This window comes from Apaloderma vittatum, unplaced genomic scaffold, assembly GCF_000703405.1.
Source record: "Apaloderma vittatum isolate BGI_N311 unplaced genomic scaffold, ASM70340v1 scaffold5275, whole genome shotgun sequence".
Classification (NCBI taxonomy): Eukaryota; Metazoa; Chordata; class Aves; order Trogoniformes; family Trogonidae; genus Apaloderma; species Apaloderma vittatum.
In genome coordinates this window covers 27,914-48,305 of record NW_009715356.1, presented here as the reverse complement: position 1 = coordinate 48,305, position 20,392 = coordinate 27,914, and the positions used below count along the sequence as shown (strand labels likewise).

Here is a 20,392-nt window from a genome sequence, read left to right as displayed (position 1 = left end):
GGGAGTGATATCATGGAATGTTTATTTGTAGCTTAACTTGACTTATTGCAGTGCAAGTACATTCAAGGGATGGCTGGGCTCTGTGGCTTTGTTACTGACTTACTGGTGGCTAATTATCACTTCTAAGTCAAGCACGAATGGCCATATATAAAAAGCAACTCTGCTGTCATGCATCTGCACACCATGGAGATAGCTTGTAAATACAGATATTTGAAACTGCCACATTGATTCCTCCAACTTTGAATTGTTTTACATATGAGTTAACATAACAATAACATGAAAACCTGTGACAAAAGCCCTTCTCGATTAGGGAAACTACACAAAATCCATATTATCATCAATCAAACGTGTCAAGAAAGAGACTTCACCTTTCAGATACTGAGATGAGATTAAATAGTTGGTTACCAAAAAAAGGAACTCTGTATTCTTGTACATGAACAAATCTGATAGAGGAAGAGTAAGAAAGCACATGCATACTGTTTTCACTTGCAGAACTGCACTTTAATGAAGAATAGCTTCCTCAGAACTTAAAGCATTTTCAGTAGTGTTGTCAGCAAAGAACTTGGCTACTGAAATAGAGGGCATTTTTATTTATCTTTTAGAGTAGTTCATTTCAGAGATAGTGCGAAGAAGTAGGACTTGCTATACTCTTGCCTGCATTACAATTAAAATACTGTTGGAACAGATGAACATAAACTGAACATAAAATGGGGATGGCATTTCAACGAAACTGTGTAGTATATGAAGTGCAACTTGTCTATCGTCTCCAAGCAACCCACACATGGAACTGGGGCAGGGAACACTTTATGATGATACTGGCCCCCACATATGAAGGTTTCTGTACCTTGTCAAGTAAAATGAGATGCTGATACTAAAGTTTTCCTTTCATAGAAACAACATTTTTCCCATTTCCCCCCCTACATATACAAACCAGAACAAAATTACACAGGTGAAAAGGCTGAAAGATGGAATGTCTGGTAACAGCTATGTATAAACAAGGCCATTTAAACTCCTGAACACATGAAAATACCAGCTTAGCAAGCCTAGGACTCCAGAGAATACCTTAATAAGATAGTTTCCCTTCAAGACCTCTAACAGATGTTTAGGAATAGTTTTTATTTTATAGATACTGTGACCTAACCTCTGGACTGACCTCTGCAGCCTCTTCCCTGACAACACAAGACATCCAGAGAAATTAGTCTCAGCAGCTCCTTCCCTCACCCCAAATTATTCTTACCTTCATCTTAGCGGCAGCATCATCTAGTGTTGTGACATCGTGGTCTTTATGTTCTCCAAAAAGCTTGTCAATAGCAGATATTGGGCATCTGCAGTGGTAACAATATGTGTCTGTTTGCACTTTCTTCAATTCTCTTTGTGGAGTCTCAACCTGAGGAATGTTTGTTGCTGATTTTTCAGGATATGCCACCACAAAGCCTGAATCTTCAAGCTCGACAGGTGTTCTTCGCTCCGGCTCATTAACAAATTCATAACTATCACCAGCATGCTCAGAAGAATCCCTGTCTTCAAATAATAGCTCCTCGTGTGTTAACTGAGATGATATTTCATCTTGCAAAAGCTCTTCTTGTGTAATCACATCATAGTCCATTGACTCAGCGAGATCTTCATAAACAGCAGGGTGCTGCTCCTCTCTTTGCAAGTCTGGCTTCTCTGCTCGCTGAACACTAGGGGCACAGGAAAGATTTTCCTGAGTATATTGGTAATCTTCACTGTTTTCAACATGAGTCCTGACATACGGGACAAATTTTTCCATTTGAGGAACTGCTGCTATGTCATGTTCTTCCTGCTTGTTACCACTTTCTTGATATGCAGCTCCCTGACATTCCACTAGTTCACTTTGCATTTGATTACCTGATTGCTCTAGCAACTCCTCAGTTGTTTCTACAGGTACATTTTCTTCTTCTCCTTGTTCAGTGTTATCAGTTCTTGCACCTGAAAGAACTACTCTGCTTCCAAAAGGAATGGCATGCATTGGTTTACAAATTGTTTGTTGAATGTCACTGTCAACTTGGAATTGCTTTCTCTCCACAACACCCCTTTCTGGCAGAACCTCAGTTCTCACAGGCTGAACATCACCAGGCTCCTGCTGGTGTTTGTCCTCTGAAATCTGAACTGAAATTCCTCCACTAAACGACTCATCCTCTGGCATCTGATCCTTTTGGGGCCCTATGGCCTTACTTGGAATTTCATCTTTAAGAATGTATTTTTCAAAATATATTCCTGTTCCATCATCTGTGTCTGAATTTCTACTGGGGAAAGACACATTAGAATTACCACTTTCCTCATCAGAGGGAGTCTCATCCTTTGTCTTTTCTCCTACTGCTTCTGCATAGAGGTCTTTGTATAAAAATGACAAGGCAGGTGGCTCCTCTAGAAGCTCTGGATTAACTGCAGCAACAGTGGTAGGGAACAACAGAGATCGTTCTAGCACTCCTTCTTCTGAATCAAAAAGTGGGGTCCCTGGTGACTTCCGTTCATCATCTACATTTGTAACCTTTTTACTGCTAGTATCAACTGATTTCTGCAGAGGTAAAGGATTTGGAGCATTTACACAGGACTGCACTTCGCTTTCTCCTTTCACAGTTCCGTAAAAGACTTCATCTAAATCCTCAAGTAAGGAAAACTCCTCTTCCAAAGTGTCTGCCTCAGTGCTTTCTTTAAAAGGTGTAGCTTCCTCCATAGGTTCATTGGGATCTTCTGTCACAGGAAACAATGAACTTGGTCTTTCAAAATGTGGCTTAACTGGGGATTTGTCATCAATCAACGTATATTTTTCAAAATAATCCATATCAGTCATACCATTATTAGCATCCAACACTGCATTATTTTGGTTTTGTGGCAACATGGAATTTTCTTGTGTTTCTCCAGTTTCCTCAACGTCATCATTTTTGACCAATTCCTTTAGTCCAGGGCTTGCAGGCTTTCCCATCACTGAGCTTTCTGAAAATCTTGTGGTTGTTCCTGAAGCTAGGTCTCCATGGCCATCATCAGTTAATTTCCTTTTAAATGAAGGAGTTGTTTCCAAGTATTCTAGTTTATCCGGCATGTGTTTACTTTCTTCTTGATCAACAGAAGAAATATGTGTAGGAGCATGAATATTGAGTATTTCATAACCCTCTGAAATTATATTAAATAGATCCTTTTCTTCAAGAGTCTCTGGAGCATTCTGACTGTATTCGACGGTACTCGCATCCATTTCTTTCTCTTCTCCTCTCAGGTTATGTTCAGGCACTTCAGATGCTTTGTATACCTCCAGATGTTGCATTGTTTCCGTTTTTGTAGGGTTTCCAGTGCTAGTTTCAGGCTTTGGAACTTTGTCTGGACCTTGATTATCTCCTACCAGAGATGGTAAATCATACTTTTGCATTTTGTGACTAGTGCCCAGGGACACTCTGTGTGAAATATCACTTGACACTGTATCAGAAACTCTAAAAATCTGTTCTTTGTTCTTTGTAGCACCATGAACTGTAGGTTCTGTGCAACTTGTGGCTGGTAATTCTTTTGAACCAAAATTAGAAGTTTCATTTGGATAAAGTTGCCTGTCTACTTCTGAAGCTCTTATTGGACTAATTGAGCAAGCTTTCACCTCTTCTGCGAGCCATCTAGCTAGCCCAAAAGATGGATTATCTTGACTATGCTTTTCATCAGAACTAGAGCTAACAGACTTGATCTCTGCTGAAGAATAATTCTGAGTTTTTTCTGTCACATTTTCATAAACAAGACCGGATGAAACAGCTCCCAGATGCTCTGAGGATGCATCCTTTTGATCTGCAAAATATCGTTGTGTTTCACGTCTACCCTCTCCCACAGTATAAATGCCAGAAACTATGGTGGATTTCTTTCCAGCTATGCCTTCTACGTCAGATAAAGATGATGGAATATTTTGTTTCTCTTTATCATTAGTGAAAGACACTGATACTGACTTTTCAGGCAATGTATGAAAAGGTACAAATGAATCTGACAACATGGCTTGCTGTTCTGCTACAGTAGTCACCTTTGACTCTGTGGTCATTGACCTTGGCACTGCCTGCACATTAGACTGAACTTCTTGCTTACCCTGCTCGGTAGTGAATTTGGGGGGACTTCTTAGCTGCTCTGATGACAAATATTTTGTGCCCAAGAAATGATCTTGAGATTCTTGCTCAGCTTGGCTTTCTGTGTGCGTTACAGAGACACTCCCCAACTGCATTGTCTTCAAGCTTGCCGGTTTAGGTGAATAGAGCTGATTTTTTTGCAATTCTTTTTCATTATGTGGTGGAATTACATATTTACACTCTGAATGTGCAGACTGGGGAATAAGTGGCTGTATGCTTTGCTTTTCTTGTTCAGAAAGGGACCGTGTGGGAACCAAATACTCAGAGGCTGGTTTTGAATAAGGTGGAATTTCTTGCTCACACGTTTCATCAGAATAAAATGGAACTGAAGGTTCAGACTCCAGTTCTGATGGTACAGTTAAATAATCTTTACTTTCTAGCATTTCTGCTTTATCTGTAGAACCTGGTAAATTTAACTGTTCAGATTCTAATTGCGTAGCTGTGTAGAAGTAATGTGGAGTCTGTTCTCTCTTTGTTTCAGGTAAAACTGTATGTTCAGACTCCGGCTGTGCAGCCACAGGCAAATGTAAATCATTTTTTGCATTCTCTGCTTCTTGTCTCGCAAAGAAGAAACCTGATTCAGGCTGGGTATTTTCTGACTGCTCTGTTTTACAGCGGTTGTAAGATAAATCTAAGTGCTTGGCAGACAAATTTCCAGTTACAGGTGAAGACTTTGGACTTCCTTCTGGTTTTGCTTCAGAGACAGAATGTAAAACGCTCAAAGGTACAGTCACTGTTTGTTCAGGAAAAGATGAATATTGTTGAATTTTTTGGCTCTCTGCTTCCCCAGTAGAAAAGGATAAATCTTGTTCAGTTTTCATCTGAACAGTTAGAGACGAAGCAGCCACAGTGTTCCGGTTCTCCGAATGTCCTCCTCTCAGTGGGGCCATTTCATGCTTTTCTGCTTTGTCAGTTGGACTTAATAAATATGATTTTTCCAAGTCTGGTTGTGCAGTTCCATGCTCCTCGGTCCTGCCAAAGGTATATGATACAGGTGTTTCTGGTTGCTCTGTTTCAACAACAGAATACTGCAAATTAATGAATTACCCAATCCCTCTGCTCCATTTCACTTGTGAAATATGATGTCTCTGGATGCTCCAGCTGAGCAGTCTGTGGCTGCTCTGCTTTGCCATAGGAGTACAATAAATCTGCTGATTTCATTCCATGACTCTCTGCTTTGCCAAGAGAAGAGGACAAATCTGGATTATTTGATTTTGGTTGTTCTGGTTGCAACTGCTCTGCTTCCCCTGTGGAATATGAAAAATCAGAAGGCAAGAACCCTGTTTGTGCAGTTTCCTGTGTTTTTCTTTTGCCAAGAAAATGTGACAAGCCTGATTGCATTAAGTCTAATTGTGAAACTGGTTTCTGCATTTCTTCATCAAGGGAATGCAAAAATCCAGTCTGGGCCATTCCCTTTTCCTCTAGTTTGCTAAAGGCCTCCAAAACCTCTGGCTGTTGGAGCACTTCTTGGGAAGGTTGTAAGTGTTCTGATTTGCCAGCTGAATCTGATAAGTCCATTTGTTCAACCTCTAGTTGTTCAATTTCCTGGTGCTCTTGTTGACCAGTAGAATGTGGCACAACTGGATAGTTAGATTTCTGATATGTAGATTCCTCTGTTTCTCTAGGTGGGTAAGACAGCTGTCGCAACTCTGGCAATACCATTTCTTGTTCTCTTTTGCCAGAAGAATACAATGAACCTGTACGTTCCAGTTCACTTTGCACATACTTTAAATCCTGTTGCCCCAGATCCATTTGTGTGGCTTCTTGTGACAGTGTTTTGCAAATGGAATATGATAAACTGGGAGATTCCCGCTCTGGGTGCTCAACCACTGGTTGTGCTGTTCCTTGTTGTTCTGTTTTGCCAGTGAAATGCAGAAAGCCCCGATGCTCTGCTTCCACTTGAAAAGTTTGTGGTTGCTCTGTCTTCCCAGGGCAAGATGACAAATCTGGTTGTCCTGACCCAAGTTGTGTGCTTTCTTGTTGCCGCATTTTACGAGTGGAATATGATAAATCTGAATGCTCCAACTCTTGTTTTTCCATTTCTTGTTGCTCTTTTTTGCCAGAGAAGACTGGGAATTCCACTTCCAGTGGAGCCTTATTTGGCTGCTCTGCTGTGCTATGTGAGCTTGAAAACACTGGCTGATCCAATTTCAGTGATACTGTGTCCTCTCCGTGTAATGTATAGGTTCCCCCCTTATACTTGACCTCCCATTGTCCACTTCGTTTTTGTTCACTAACAGAAGTGGACAAATAAAGATGTGGTACTCTGCCCACGGCATCTGAGATGTCTAGATGTTCAGACTCCAGTGGGGCAGCCCATGATGGCTTTGTTTTGTCAAAAGAATGCAACAAATCATGTTCTTTCAACTCTGGCTCTGTTGTTTTATGAGGTTCTGCCGTGTCAACAGAGAATGACAAGTCTGCATATTCTGATTTTGCTTGGGAACTTTGCAGCTCTTCTGTTTTCTCTGTTGAGCACTGCAGCTCAGGGCGTTCCGCCTGCAATCCTGTACCTTCCCATAGTTCTTCTTTAATGAGAGATGTCAAAAAATCACCTGGCTGCTCCTGCTCTGGTTGAATATTATCTTGCTGCTGTACTATGCCAGTGGAATGCAATAAATCTGGATACTCCAAATCCACTCCAGCAATTTGAGGTTGCTGTGCTTCACCAGTTGAATACAATGAATCCATTACTTCTGCTCCTGATTGTGTGATTTCATGGTGTTCTAATCTCCCAGCAGATAGATCTGAATGGTTTGATTTTACATGTTCAGTTTCTTGTTCTGCTTCACTAACAGAATAAGATAACTGTGAATGTCCCAATTCTGACTGTCGTTTCTCACCTTGTGCAGCTTTTTTGAAAGAATGCAGGAAGCCTGTCTGCTCATCTTGAGCAGTTTGTGCTCGCTCTATTTTTCCTGGACAAGAGGATAGATCTGGTTTTCCTACCAACAGTTGTGTAGTTTCTTGTGTTTGTGTTTTATCAATGGAATATGATAAATCAGGATGCTTTGGCTCTGGTGTTTCCATTTCTCTTTTCTCTGTTTTTCCACTAAGAGATGATGCATCTGGAGCTCCTAGTTTCTCTTCTGCAGCTTGTGGATGCTCTGCTCTGCTGACAGACTGTCCCAAGGCAGTGCTTTCCATCCCTCGCTGCCCCACTTTGTGAGCTGGGGTTGACAAGTCTGCGTGGCCCAGCTCCAGCTGGGCAGGTGGGAGTTGCTCTATTTTATCATGTCCGTAGAATGACCCCAGCTGGGTTGCTGCCAGCACTTGATCAAGAGAACTTGCTAAACCAGAGTGTTCAGGTTTTGGCTGTGCATCTTGCAGTCCTCCTGCTTTGAAAACAGAATAAGGCAAGTCAGGATGTCTCTGCCCTGGTTCTGCCATTTGTTTTTCTTCTTTTTCTTCTGCTGTCCCCATAGAATGGGGAATTTCCATTTCTGTTTGAACTGTTTTCTGTTCTGCTTTTCCAAAATGGTAAGTTTCCTCAGTTTCTTGTTGTACTCTTTGTGGCGCCTCTGCATTGTCCAAAGGATATATCGCATCAGCGTGTTCTGTCCCTGCTGGAGCCATTTCATCATCTGGCCTGTCAACTGAAAATGACAAATCTGGCTGTTCCAAGTTCTCCTGGGCATGTTTTAATTGCCCTGTTTTACCAGGAGAATATGGTAACTTTCCTAGCTCTAACTTCTCTTTTGTGGTTTGCTGCTCCTTTTCTCTGCTAACAGAATTTTTTCTATGTTTCTGATCCAACACTACTATTTCTTGTTGGTTTGTCTCATCAGTGGAATGTGACAAATCAGGATGCTTCAGTTCCCATGTTGCAATTTCTGGCTCATTTGCTTTGCCAAGGGAATATGTCAAATCTGGATATCTTGACTCTATTTGTGCAATTGATGGAGAAGCTCTTTTTCTGGCCACTTTAGGCAATTCTTGATGTTTAGGCTCAAACTCTTGAGTTGCTTGTTCTCTGACTTTACCAAAGGAAAATGACAAATCTGGGTATTTTGAATCCAATTGTGAAATTTCTTGCTGGTTTCTTTGGCCATCAGAACATGACAAATTTGTGTATTTAGGTTCCACTTCCATACTTTGACTTTGTGCTACTTCACCCAGGGTACCTGGTGAATCCAAATGCTCTGACTCTTGCTGTGGTTCTCCCATGAAGTATGAGAGCTCTGAATGTCCTGTCTCCTCCTCTGCAATGTTGCCTGGTTTTGCCTCATCACTGTGACTTGAAAAATTTGGATGTTCCATCACCAGTGGTGCAGTTTCTTGTTGCTTAAAACTAAATGGTAAGGTTGGATGTTTCATCTTTTTTTGTTGTTCACATTCATGAAAGGAATATGAGAAATCTGGATATTCTGAACTCATTTCCATCTCCAGTGGAGCTTCTTTTCCACCAGAAGATGGCAAAACTGTTTGCTCCAGCTCCAGAGGTATATCTTGTTGCTCAGTAAAACGCGAGAGAAACGGTTGCTCTGATTTGTGTTGTGTCATTTCCTCCTGCTTTTCTGTACTTACACAAAATATCTCATCTGGATATGCTGGTTCTGTTTGCATTTCTTCTTGCATTTTTTCACCAAAAGAGTATGGCAAAGATGGATTTTCTAGCTCCAGCTGAGCTCTCTCTTGCTTTGCCAAATTAACTTGGTCTGTGACCAGTGGCTCTTCTTTCTCCCAGGTTTCTGACAAATTTGAGTTTTCCATTTCCATTTGCATAGCTTTCTCTTGGACTGTTTCCTGCTGTTCCAGCTCTCTTTGTACTGTATCTTGTTGTTCCATTCTGCCAAAAGAATATGATATATCTGTCTGGGCCACATCCAGTGGTGATGTTTCCTGTTTCCGACTATCAGCAGAGGAACAGGAGGGAAGTGACTCCTCCTGCTCCACCTTTGCCATTTCCCAGTGCTTTGCCCTATCAACTGAATGTGAGGGCTCCAAAGGTTGTGACTTCACTCCCTGTTGCATTACGCCTTCAGTGGTAAATGAGAAATCCCTATTTTCTGAAGCTAGTTGTACATTTTCATGCTGCTCTTCTTCATGAATGAAACATGATGGTTCCAGACCTTCTAAGTCTTTTTGTACAGCTTCTTGTGCTGTTTCTCTCTGGGAATATGGTGAATCTGCTTGTTCCAAATTTGGTTGCAATATTTCCTGTTGTTCTATTTTGCCAGCAGAATATGACGCCTTTGGCTCTTCCACCCTCAGCTGTGAGCTTTTACGTTGCTGTCTTCTTCCAGTATGTTCTGACTGCAATAGAGCAGTTTCTCCTTGCATTCCCTTGGCACAGGAATACAGCTTACCTCTACATTGTGAATCCTGCTGTACAGGCTGCAGCTGCTCTACTTTTTCATCAAAATGTGACATAAGAGAACTATCCAAATCTGCTTGTGCCAATTCTTCCTGGTTTGCTTTATTTGTGGGATATGGCAAATCTGAATGCGCTATTTCCAGATACTCAGTTTGCTGTGTCTCAGCTCTTCTGGTGGAATCAACTATACCTTGATCTACAAACTGGAGTTCTGTTGTGTTTTCTTTCTCTGCTTCTGCCATCAAATGTGATGAATCTGAAGGCACCAGTGCAAGCTGTGCTGTTTCTTCTTGCTCTGATTCCTCAGGAGAATAAGACTCTGGCTGTTCCAGTTCAAAAGGAACAGATTTTTGTTCTTCTGTTTCTTCCCTGGAAAACAAAATCGTCTGATGTTCCATTTCCAGCTGTGCATTTTCCAATTCCTCCACTTCTTCCCTGGATAAAGAAAAGTCTGGATGACCCATCTCCAGCTGTTCACTCTCTGATTCCATCATTTCTTCTCTGGAATATGTGAAATCTGGGTGCTCCATCTGCAGCTGTACACTTTCTGATTCTCCAGTTTCGTTGCTGGAATATGGGAAATCGGGATGTTCTATCTCCAGCTGTGTGTGTTCTGATTCCTCTATTTCTTCCCTGGAAAAAGAAAAGTCTGGGTACTCCATCTCCTGCTGTGCACTCTCTGATTCTTCTGTTTCTTCCATGGAATAAGAGAGATCTGGCTGCTCTATCTCCAGCTGGGCACTCTCCAGTTCCTCTGTTTCCTCCTTGGAGTATGAAAAATCCAGATGCTCTTTCTCCACTTGGGCCCTCTCTGATTCCACTGTTTCTTTCATGGAAAAAAGTAATTCTGGGTATTCTGTCTCCAATTCTGCACTCTCTGATTCCTCTGTTTCTTCCTTGGAATATGAGAAATCTGGATGCTTGGTCTCCAGCTGTGTACTCTCCAATTCCTCCATTTCTTCCCTCGCATGTGAAAAATCTGGATGTTTGGCCTCCAGTTGTGCATTTTCTGGTTCCTCCATTTCTTCCCTGGAAAAAGAAAAGTCTGGATGCTCCATCTCTACCTGTGCATCTTCTAATTCCTCCACTTCTTCCTTGGAAAAAGAAAAGTCCAGATGCTCTGTCTCCATCTGTGTTCTCTCTGATTCCCCAATTTTGTTGCTGGAATATGAGAAGTCTGGATGCTTCACCTCCATTTGTTCACTCTCTGCTTCTTTGGTTTGTTCAATGGAAAAATCAGGGTGTTCGGAATCTAGTGCTTTATTTACAGCTGAAGTTTTCTGATTTTTTTCTGTTTCTTTGTGAATAGGATATGAAATGCCAAAATATTTAGAATCTATCTTTTCAGGAATAGGTGGATTTAGCTGAGTTCCTTCCTCCTCTGTTTCCTGAAGGGATGAGGAAAAGTCTTGTTTTGATTTTGCTTGCTTCGCTAAGTGAACACTTTGGGTTTCTGGTGATAGGGTCTTTTGATCCCTTTTTTTTTTAGCAGAATACAAGAGACCTGAAGACTCAGTTTCTGACAGTGCAGTTGTTGATGAGCGGCACTCAGTTTCTTGCTTCTCTGCTTCTTCTACAGAATGTGGTAAAAGCATATGTTCAGACTCAGATTGTGCAGTTTCTAATGACTGAGGAACAACGTCTTCCTGTCTTATTTCAGATAGAGTGGAATATTTGGATTTGGCTGGTGGAGAGCTAGGTAAGTAAGACTGAACTCCTGACTTCTGAGCTTCCCTCTCAGGATGCTCTGACATGGATGCTGCAGGCAACATAGGTTGGGTACTTTGTCTGTCTAATTCATTAACAAAATCTGCTGAAACAGACTGTGGTGCAGCATTGGGCTGAATTTCGTCCTCTTTTAGTTCAGTCACATAATCTGATCCTGTCAGCAGGGATTTGTCTGGTTTCTTGTTTGTATTTTCAGCTGAGGGAAGCTGCACTTGTTTCTCTGATTTATCATTAGGCTCCAATGAAATGGAGGCTCTTTGGTCTGTTATTAATGTTTTGGCTACAGGTGAGTAGCTTTGCTGCTTCCTAGTTTCTTCAGGAGGGCAGGACTTCAGTGGATGTACTGATGCCTGATCTGGAGCCTCCAGAAGAGGTTGTCTGTCTTTTATTTCTTCATCTTGAAGAGTCGTTTCTGCACCAAAGCTTGAAAATCTGCCTGGTTTATCTTTAATTTTAGTGGGTTTAATATTTTCATACGAAACATCCTCTTTATTAGCAAGCTGTTTTTCAGGAAGTGTTGTTGGTGAAGAATAGCTTTGAGTTGCTTGTGCTGTGGATTGTTGTCTTTGCTTCCTTCTTCTCTCTGAGGGTGTTTCAAGATTTCTACTGAAGCCTCTCTGGAAAGGTTTTGGGTGTGTTCCTTCAGAAAGTGAACTGAACTTCTGCAATCTTTCTTTTACTGATGTTTCAAGGAAATGTTCAGAATCTCCTGAAACTGAGCTACTTCTCTGGATTCTGGTTTTCTCCCCTGTTTCAGGGACTGGCTCAGTCCCTCCAAAAATTGAGTTGAACAGCTGGATTCTAGCTTGTACTGGTCCTCCAAGGATCGGCCCCACTTTTCTCAGTCTGCTCTCTCTAAATATTGATCTTATTGGAGCACGTTTTACTGGCTCTTCTGCAATGTTCTCTAGATCTTCTTTGTCACCCAACATTTCCTCATCTGTGTCTTGTGCTTCTACCTGTTCAACGTTCAACACAGAGGCCTGCACATCTTGTAGAACAGCTCTTGGTTCTTGTCTCTGCATTCCAGAAGAGTCACGTTTTTTAGTGCCCTGGCCTCGCTTCAGGCTTGTAGCCATTGGCATCCTATTTGAAGATTTGCGCTTCCTTTTCCGTATTATCTTACCTTCATCCATAATAAAGATTACTTTTCCTGGAGGAGAACCCACTGGTGAACTTTCCATACTGTAAAGATCAGAAGTTGTACTAGTTTCTGAGGCCCAGGGAGTTGAACATCTGCTCGAACTAGTTTCCCACGTTATCCCACTGTCTTCACTTTGAACTGTTATCATAGAAAAGGAAGGGTTAGTCATGATGTACTGCAGCTTGGGTTTCACATCTTCATTTTGGATAAGATCTTTTAAACTAAAAATAAAAGAACAAAAGAAAAGAAAAGCTGTAAAAACACACAACAAATTAAAGTACTGCAGTAAAATCTAAACTTCTGCATTAAAGCAAAAATCATAGAATGGCCTAGGCTGGGAGGGACCTTAGAGATCATTTAATCCAACCTCTCTGTCATGGGCAGGGACGCCTCTCAATTAGATCAGGCAACACATGGGGACCGAACGGGAATCAAATCCGCCTTCTTAGTGTTATCAGCACCATGCTCAGCTGACTGAGCTAATACTGTGTGTGCAGAGATTTTGAAACAGAAGCATAAGCAAAGTCATATTCCAGATAAATTCCTGTAAAGCCACGTGTTGCAAGGTTGGGTCAATGAAAGAGAGGTGTTTGAATGCTGGAAAAACAGTCTTTGATCCGACCTTGTTTTTCCAGTGTGAGATTGAGCTCATTCTGGAGCTATCCTCCAGTGCATGGTTATCTCACGGTATAATTTAAACCTTGCATTAAAGACTTATGAGATACTGTCAGTGTTTTAATAGCACCCATACTTGCTTTGCCCAAGTGTAAATGATTATACAATGCTCAAAGGAGTAGGGAATCTATCTGCTGTTTTGTTACAGTCTTCCCACACGTTCCATCCTCTAAAACCTTCTACATATTTAACAAAGTAATTTAGGACACATTCAACAATAAAAGTATACTGAGCCCTCCTCAAATGAAATAAAAATGTTTTATAAAGCTAACTTTTAATCTTATGACGTGTAATCAAATACATTGTCATATGCTGCAATCAAATCTCTCAGTTAAAAAAAAGAAAAAAGGCTGGAGAAATCTTTTCTGTGAAGCTTCAGAAAAAAACCCAACAAAACAATATTAGAAATAAGAGTGTAAAGAATAACAAAAGCAAGTAACAGATTTTTATTTATTTTTTTTAGAAAAAGGTATTTTCATGGATACAGTAGTTATTTCAAAAAATCCCATAGAAATGGTAATCAAAACACTAAACCACAGTATTTCTTGACTAGACAGTAGTTAATTCAGGTAAATTGTATTTGTAGCTGACAGAAAGAAAAGATGAGTATCTGTTGGCAAGGGAAGAGGCTTCAGTAGAGTAAAGTAAAATATAAAGGTTTGAAGAAGATTCAAAGCAAATGACTGTTATGTCAACTTTGCTGCTAGCTTTTCCTTTGCCAGTTTCATGGCTTGGCATTAAGATGATTTGGGCATAGCTAAACAAGAAAAAGAAAGAAAAAGAAAAAGAAAAAAAAAGAAAGAGAAAGAGAAAGAGAAAGAGAAAGAGAAAGAGAAAGAGAAAGAGAAAGAGAAAGAGAAAGAGAAAGAGAAAGAGAAAGAGAAAGAGAAAGAGAAAGAGAAAGAGAAAGAGAAAGAAAGAGAAAGAGAAAGAAAGGAAAAGGAAAAGGAAAAGAGAAAAGAGAAAAGAGAAAAGAGAAAAGAGAAAAGAGAAAAGAGAAAAGAGAAAAGAGAAAAGAGAAAAGAGAAAAGAGAAAAGAGAAAAGAGAAAAGAGAAAAGAGAAAAGAGAAAAGAGAAAAGAGAAAAGAGAAAAGAGAAAAGAGAAAAGAGAAAAGATCAATAGTACTAAGGAAGTTTTCATGTCTTATTTGAGTCCACAGTAAGAGCTTTTTCTTACATTTTTCAGCTTCTAAATCACTCTTATATATTTTTAAACCTATTTTTCTGCACTCCCTGGTGTTATTAAATAAAATTCCATGCAGAGCAGAGCAGCACTCCCACTTCAGCTGGTATTAGTGAATGAGAATGGGCTGTCCTTGCCCTGCTATGCAAAAAGCTTAAATTATTCACATCATTGTCATGTTTCCAAAGTTGTAATCGCGGTCCATATTCCTTCGAAGTGCTTTATATTTTTAAGACCAGAATGAAAGACGCAGAAATCAAGCATTTTCTTCCAATATACTTCCAAATGCTGCCCTAGTTTTGTATACAATTTGTATGCTGCACAGCAGTAGCTAAAAGGCCCTTCCCTACTCAGAGGAAGTGTCTGCCTTTGCAAAAAGTTGTTTGCAGTGTTTCAGCTCCATAAATGCAGATACGAAGCCACTGACACTCAGGGACAAAAGCCAGTGCTGCCATTTTTCCATTTCACACCCAATGCTGTTGGCATGTGTGCTTTCAGTTTGTTGTTTCCCTGCTAGGACGTTGACTCAAATTTATAATTTGTGAAGACACTGACAACTGCTTCCTGTCCTAATAGCTCAAAACCAGATTTTTCTTACCACCTCTTTCTGCTTCTCACAGCCCTCTGCTTGTCTCTATGACCTCCATGCTGTGTCCACAGTGATTTCAGAGATTTCTAGACCTGACCAGCACACTGGGCACACGTGTATCATACTGGAGAAGAGCTTTGACGTCCCCAGCTGCCAAAGCAATTTTGTTCAGACCTGATGAGTGAGGTCTGTCCACCTGTGCTACCCTACCACTCTTGCAGAGAAGCACAGCCAGCCCTTTGGCTTTCTAAAATCCTCCAGAGCCTGCCTTCATCCTCTTCACATGGGACCTTATCACTCCTGCTATCATCAAAATTTGTTGCTGTTTGCTCCATCACACCTCACAAGCTGAAAACAACCCAGGTAAAATGTCTGAGATGTCAAGCTATGGCAGCAGCCTGCACTGACAAGATCTTCCACTCCCTGAAGTCTCCTATTTGAGCCCGGCAGGCACAGCGCAGAGGAGGTGGAAACTGGCACTGGCCAGCTTGCCTTCACAGTTGAAGGAAGTACTTAATTTTTTTGTGTTTGTATTTTTGTTCTGTATATTCCTGTAGTCTCTGCCTTTACCACACATTCCCTTTCCTTCTATAGCAGTCAGTATGCTCAGCAAGGTCACTGCCTATAGCTCTGCATTTCGTAGGGCTATCAGTTGTTCATCTCCTTCTTCACGGTAAGAGAATTAGGAGAAACAGAGAGTCACTACTTTAAACCAGGCCTTTCACTTTTTAACCTACAGCTAACTTCCTTCTCTGTTTATGGTGCCTCTTTTGGGAACACAGTGGCCCATGCATATGTCCAAATTCAGACTAATAATTATTGAAAAGCTGCCTCAAAGCTGATTGTTACTAAGAGTAGCTGGGAGCCAGGACTGTGCCCTTCTCACACATTTTCTTCCATTTCTGACGCTTTCCCTGAGGAGGGACACAACCTGCTGTGGTGCTGGTGCCTTGCGGGCATCAGGTATGGTCACAGCCTCAGATGCTGCTTGAGAAATCACAACACCTCCAGGCTCCAGAGATCTGCCTTGTGCATTCAAGATTCGCCATCGCACAGGCTTTGGAGGGAGCAGAGTTATGGAACAAACACTTTGATCCGCATGGAAGACTTCCTTTAGACAGTCGCTTATTCACTTTAATGAGACTTAATGGGGAATTTCTTGAAGTCTGAGTATTATTTTAGATCTAATCTGCAACATAGGCCTTTATCAAGGACTGAACACTCTCTAAAGGGCAAAACACAGCATGTCCAGTGGCAGCTGCTGGCAGGGGCTGGGATGTGCGGTGGGGTTACAAGGGGCTGAGATGTGCGGTGGGGTTACACCGCCCCCTGCCGCAGCACTGCCACCACGATATTTCACCCTGCTCAGCTGCTGCCGGTGCCTTTTCACTCAAGCCTCTGGACCACCATAATTGAAAAAGCTCACATGAGGCAACAGAAAGTCCCCACTTCCTGACACGCTCACCTTTCCAGCGCATGTGCCTGCAGCCAAACAGCCCTGCCAGAGCCTTCCACACCAGCCCAAGGCAGGCACTGCCTCGTCTTGGAAACTAAAATCAAAGACTTTTCCCTATGTCTTTCTCTGATGTGAAGACAGTATGCCAAACTTTTCCTTGTGAAGACAAATGCCCAGCACTCTCCTTCCCACTTCTTTCCTACTAACCGATTTCCTGTCATTCCACTCCTCCACTCTCCTGGATGCTGCAGCATCCCTGCCATGGCAGGCAGTCCGCTTCTCTGTTGTGCTTTCACTTTCATCTGTTTCACCAGTCACTCTAAGCTAGACTTGGCTCTAAAGCATCCACATCAGTGATCTTCGCATGGAAGGACTGCTTCATTTCTAAATCAGTAAATAAATAAATAAATTCCAGAACTCTTTGTCTTCATTTACTCTAAGACCAGTGGTCTTAGGTTACCACTAAGTGAACAGATAAAATGAGCCCCATGCCCCTTTCAGGCAAACCAGCTACCTGGAAACGTGTAACTTGGCTGTAGGGCTATTTCTATGTAAGCACTGCATGCAGACACATCCAGAAACCTTCCCACAGCAAAAGGAAATCAGCCAGGAATGGTCCAAGAGACAGAACTGTGACAGAGAAGCTCACCCATCAGGCAGTTGTTAGAGACACAGATATTCCAGTGGGTATGTAAACCAGTTAACCAGTAAATTACTTTCCCAGAGCTAGACTTAATTCTCACTAATACCAACACAAAAATAAAAAACTATAAACTTCATGCTCATGCTTGCCTTAAAACACATAATAGGTGCTTTCAAACTATTTTCTTTGTTTTAGATGATCAACTCTACATGGAGCTAGAAGCAAAAAGCATCTGCCACGATCTATCTATCTCAGACAGTAGAACACCCAAAGGCAAGAAAATATTGCATGAACCCTCTGAAGATGAGTGGGCTATTTAGGCCGACAGGGATGCCTTAACCCATCCTTATAATAGGATCTATGATGCATGTTAGTTTCATTACTTGCATAAAAACCTGTGTTAGGAAACCAAATTATTTTAAGATTACATTAAAAAGGGTAACGAAGTATGGAACCCAAAGTTCTCTGCTTTTTATGCGCATGCATTATGCTTTTGGGGCAAGGCATAAGCTCTGCTGCAGCTTTTGGGATTTTGTTACCCGTGGCTCCTGCAGAGGGGACTAGTATGGAAGCAGAGTGGATCGGTCAGGGCTCAGGGGTTGGTGCCCTGCAGGAGCACAATGACCCTTCTGTTACCTTCACACAGGCACTTGCTGACCTTGGGCCAGCCATCTTGCTGGAATAACTCTCTAACAAAGTAGGTGTCAGGATATTTAGTGCTCTTAAAAGGTGGAAATGAGGAATTTCCCACTGACTGCAATGCTGCATGACCAGGTGCCGTTAAACTGCATGCAGAGGCGGAAGACAAAAGCAGCAGAGAGCTGAGGGCTGATAAAAATAAATACGATGGCAGGGTCCAGGACAGGCTGTCTTCAGCCAAGTTTGCATATTGCTTACACCCCCTCCAAGCAATGTTTGTAAAGCATACACAGACACACCCCCACTCCCCAAAAAATCTGTTCTGCAACAGGGGCTTGGAAACCTGTTTGTCAACAAGTAGTTAGCTTACAGGCTGGGTAAGTATGTACCAGGGGCTCAGCCTCGCTGTTCTGGCTTAGCCAGCACCTCCCAGGAGTTCTGTCCAGGCACTCAGCACAGGAGAAGCCCTTGACCTCCACCATCGTGCTGACATTTGCAGCAACAAAATTTAAGTAAGTAAAGAGTCAGTTTTAGTTAACTTTAGTATTCCATTGCCGCGCACTTGGTGCAATATATCTGTGCCAAGCTCAAAATTTTACATCTCCTTTAACCTATCTAATCAAATGGATTTAAATGTACTCAGTTACCACTGAACACAGCTGTTACAAATCTCTCCAGTAGGCTCTGACCTCTTTTATTAGTGAGATGGTTAAGGATAGAGATAAACTCTGCAATGCTTAATATAACTGAGAGGTAAAGAGAACGGTTGCTGTGATTTAATTAGCTGGTACGATGCAATGCCAAAGTTTGTGTTGCAGAGGCTGCCAGTCAGGATCAAGACCCAGCTGTGAGGAGCTGCCACCCGGCACCTGTGGAAAAGCCATCCTCCCAGCACAAGCAGTAAATAACTGTCAGGCTACGCAGACTTCCCTCCCTTTAAGGGAAAAGTCACCCATTCCTACTTAAGTTTTTTAATTTGAATTTTATTGTTAGCCATTTAATTGCAGATTCCATTAAAAAATATCCAGTCTCAGTTGTGTTTCACCTGTCTGCAAGGGAGTAGCTCCACTCCACTGATTTAGGCAGATTTTTTTGTAGGATGACACCCATATGCAAGTGCTGTTTATTGACTCGTAACCCTTCCCTCTGCCAGCATGGGACTGAAAACTCAACATCTCTCTCTGGAGAAAAGCAGCGTTACCCACTGAGGGTGCCCCACTCCTCCCAATTGTTTTTTTTGAAAAATAACACCATGCCCTCTGCAAGGAGGTTTTCCTGCAGTCCTGGGTCACATTTCCATACTTGGCTTTTGCCCCCACAGCACTCGGGGTGAGTTAGGCTGCACAGAACATGCCTTCGCTCGCCCCTGCCTCTTCTGCCATTTTTTTTTCTCCAAGCGACCCCCAGGCATGTCAGGAAGTAACTTTGAACTGTAATACACCCAGCGTGGTTTACAAGCACAGGCTGGCCCCAGAGCACTGAGGTTTTAGGAATGACACAAATTTCTTAAAAATAATGGTTCCTGGAAATACTTTAAACTGTCGATGTTTTTGGTTCTTTCTGCAGGGTCCACCCAAGCACAATAGGCTTTACTCAAGACAATAAAGAAATCTTGCGACCCAATCTGTGCTGGGGAGCTCTCAGGCCTCATGGCCTCTTTTCGAAACAAGCAGTGCTGGCACAGTGGAGCAGCCTGTCCCCAGGGGTCAGGTTGCAGACGCCTCCGCGTCCTGTGCGGGACCAGGGCCATGCGTTGGGCAACGGGCCACTGCCTCGCTCGTAATTTTCCTGGTGGCGTATTAGGACAACAAACTGTTTCTGTGCCAGAGTTATTAAGAAAAATAATAAACAAACGAACAAATAATTGAAGGGATAAAATACTCCGCATTCCAACTCAAAAATCAGCCACACAAACTGCAACAAGTGGAGGTGAGCAGGTACAACATTTTTTTCCTTTTTGGGGGGAAGAAGAGACTGAAAAGGGAGTGAAAAGCGGGAATGAAGAAAGGGCTGTAAAAAGGAATAGACTTCCATGCGCCATTATAATCTTTGACCATTTTTTCCCTGACAAGCAAAGCTGCAAAGCATTTAAGATCGATATGTGACAAAGAGTCAGCCAGAGAGGGAGGAGCAGAGGGAGATGCCACTTGAGCTGGGATGGCAGAGGATCTTTAAATAGAACAGCTTTCAGGGAACCTGAGGCAGGCACTTACTGCAACAGAACTTAATTACAGCCCTACCCGTCCAAAAAACACCCTATTAACAGCCCTCCCCTCTTTTTTATGGGGCACTAAAGGGGGAAAAGCACTCAAACCACAATCCAATCCCAATCCTACCTGCCCCAGGGCTTGTGCTTGGGGCTGGCTGGAGCTGCCAGCTCCCCCACAAAAGCTGTGAGTCTCTGGGGAGGCCGTACCTGTTAGTCAGCTCCTCTGCTTCCTCCTGATCCACAGCTGCCACCTCCTCTTCCTCCTCCTCCTCTTCTTCTTCTTCCTCCTCCTCTTCCTCCTCCTCCTCTTCTTCCTCATCCTCTACAAAGGATGAGGTCTCAGAAGCCCTGTCACCCTCGGCGCCGCGGCACCCCTCCATGCCCTTCCCAGCTCAGGCCCTCGCCGGTGATTTTTACCCCCGACCCTGTCCTCCCCAGGGTTGCCTGAAGCAACTGTCATCCCCAGCAGCTCTCGCTTCTCCTGACTCAGGGCAGTCTTTAAATAGAAGGCAGTGAAGTTACAGCACAGGGTGGCTGCTGGTCCTACCCCCAAGTCCTAGCACCAACCAGGAGCCAGGACACGTGGCAAAACCCGCTGGCGATCTCTCCGGCTGCTGGCAGCCTGCACCCCCCTGCTGCTGCTGAGGAGGTGTCAGCAGCAGAGGGGACAGGGCTGGGGACCTGATTGACCCCCCCA

At 42.6% G+C, this 20,392-nt stretch overlaps 1 protein-coding gene across 1 annotated transcript in view; it reads right to left on the bottom strand.

Annotated features, from left to right (window-relative positions):
• Positions 1-20,075, bottom strand: part of CMYA5 (cardiomyopathy associated 5) — a 47,460-nt gene extending 27,385 nt beyond the window's left edge. Inside the window, 3 exon segments of the mRNA XM_009869095.1 lie at positions 1,238-5,156; positions 5,158-12,522; positions 19,903-20,075. Coding sequence (XP_009867397.1) covers positions 1,238-5,156; positions 5,158-12,522; positions 19,903-20,075 — 11,457 coding nt within the window.
• Between the last annotated feature and the right edge of the window lie 317 nt (positions 20,076-20,392).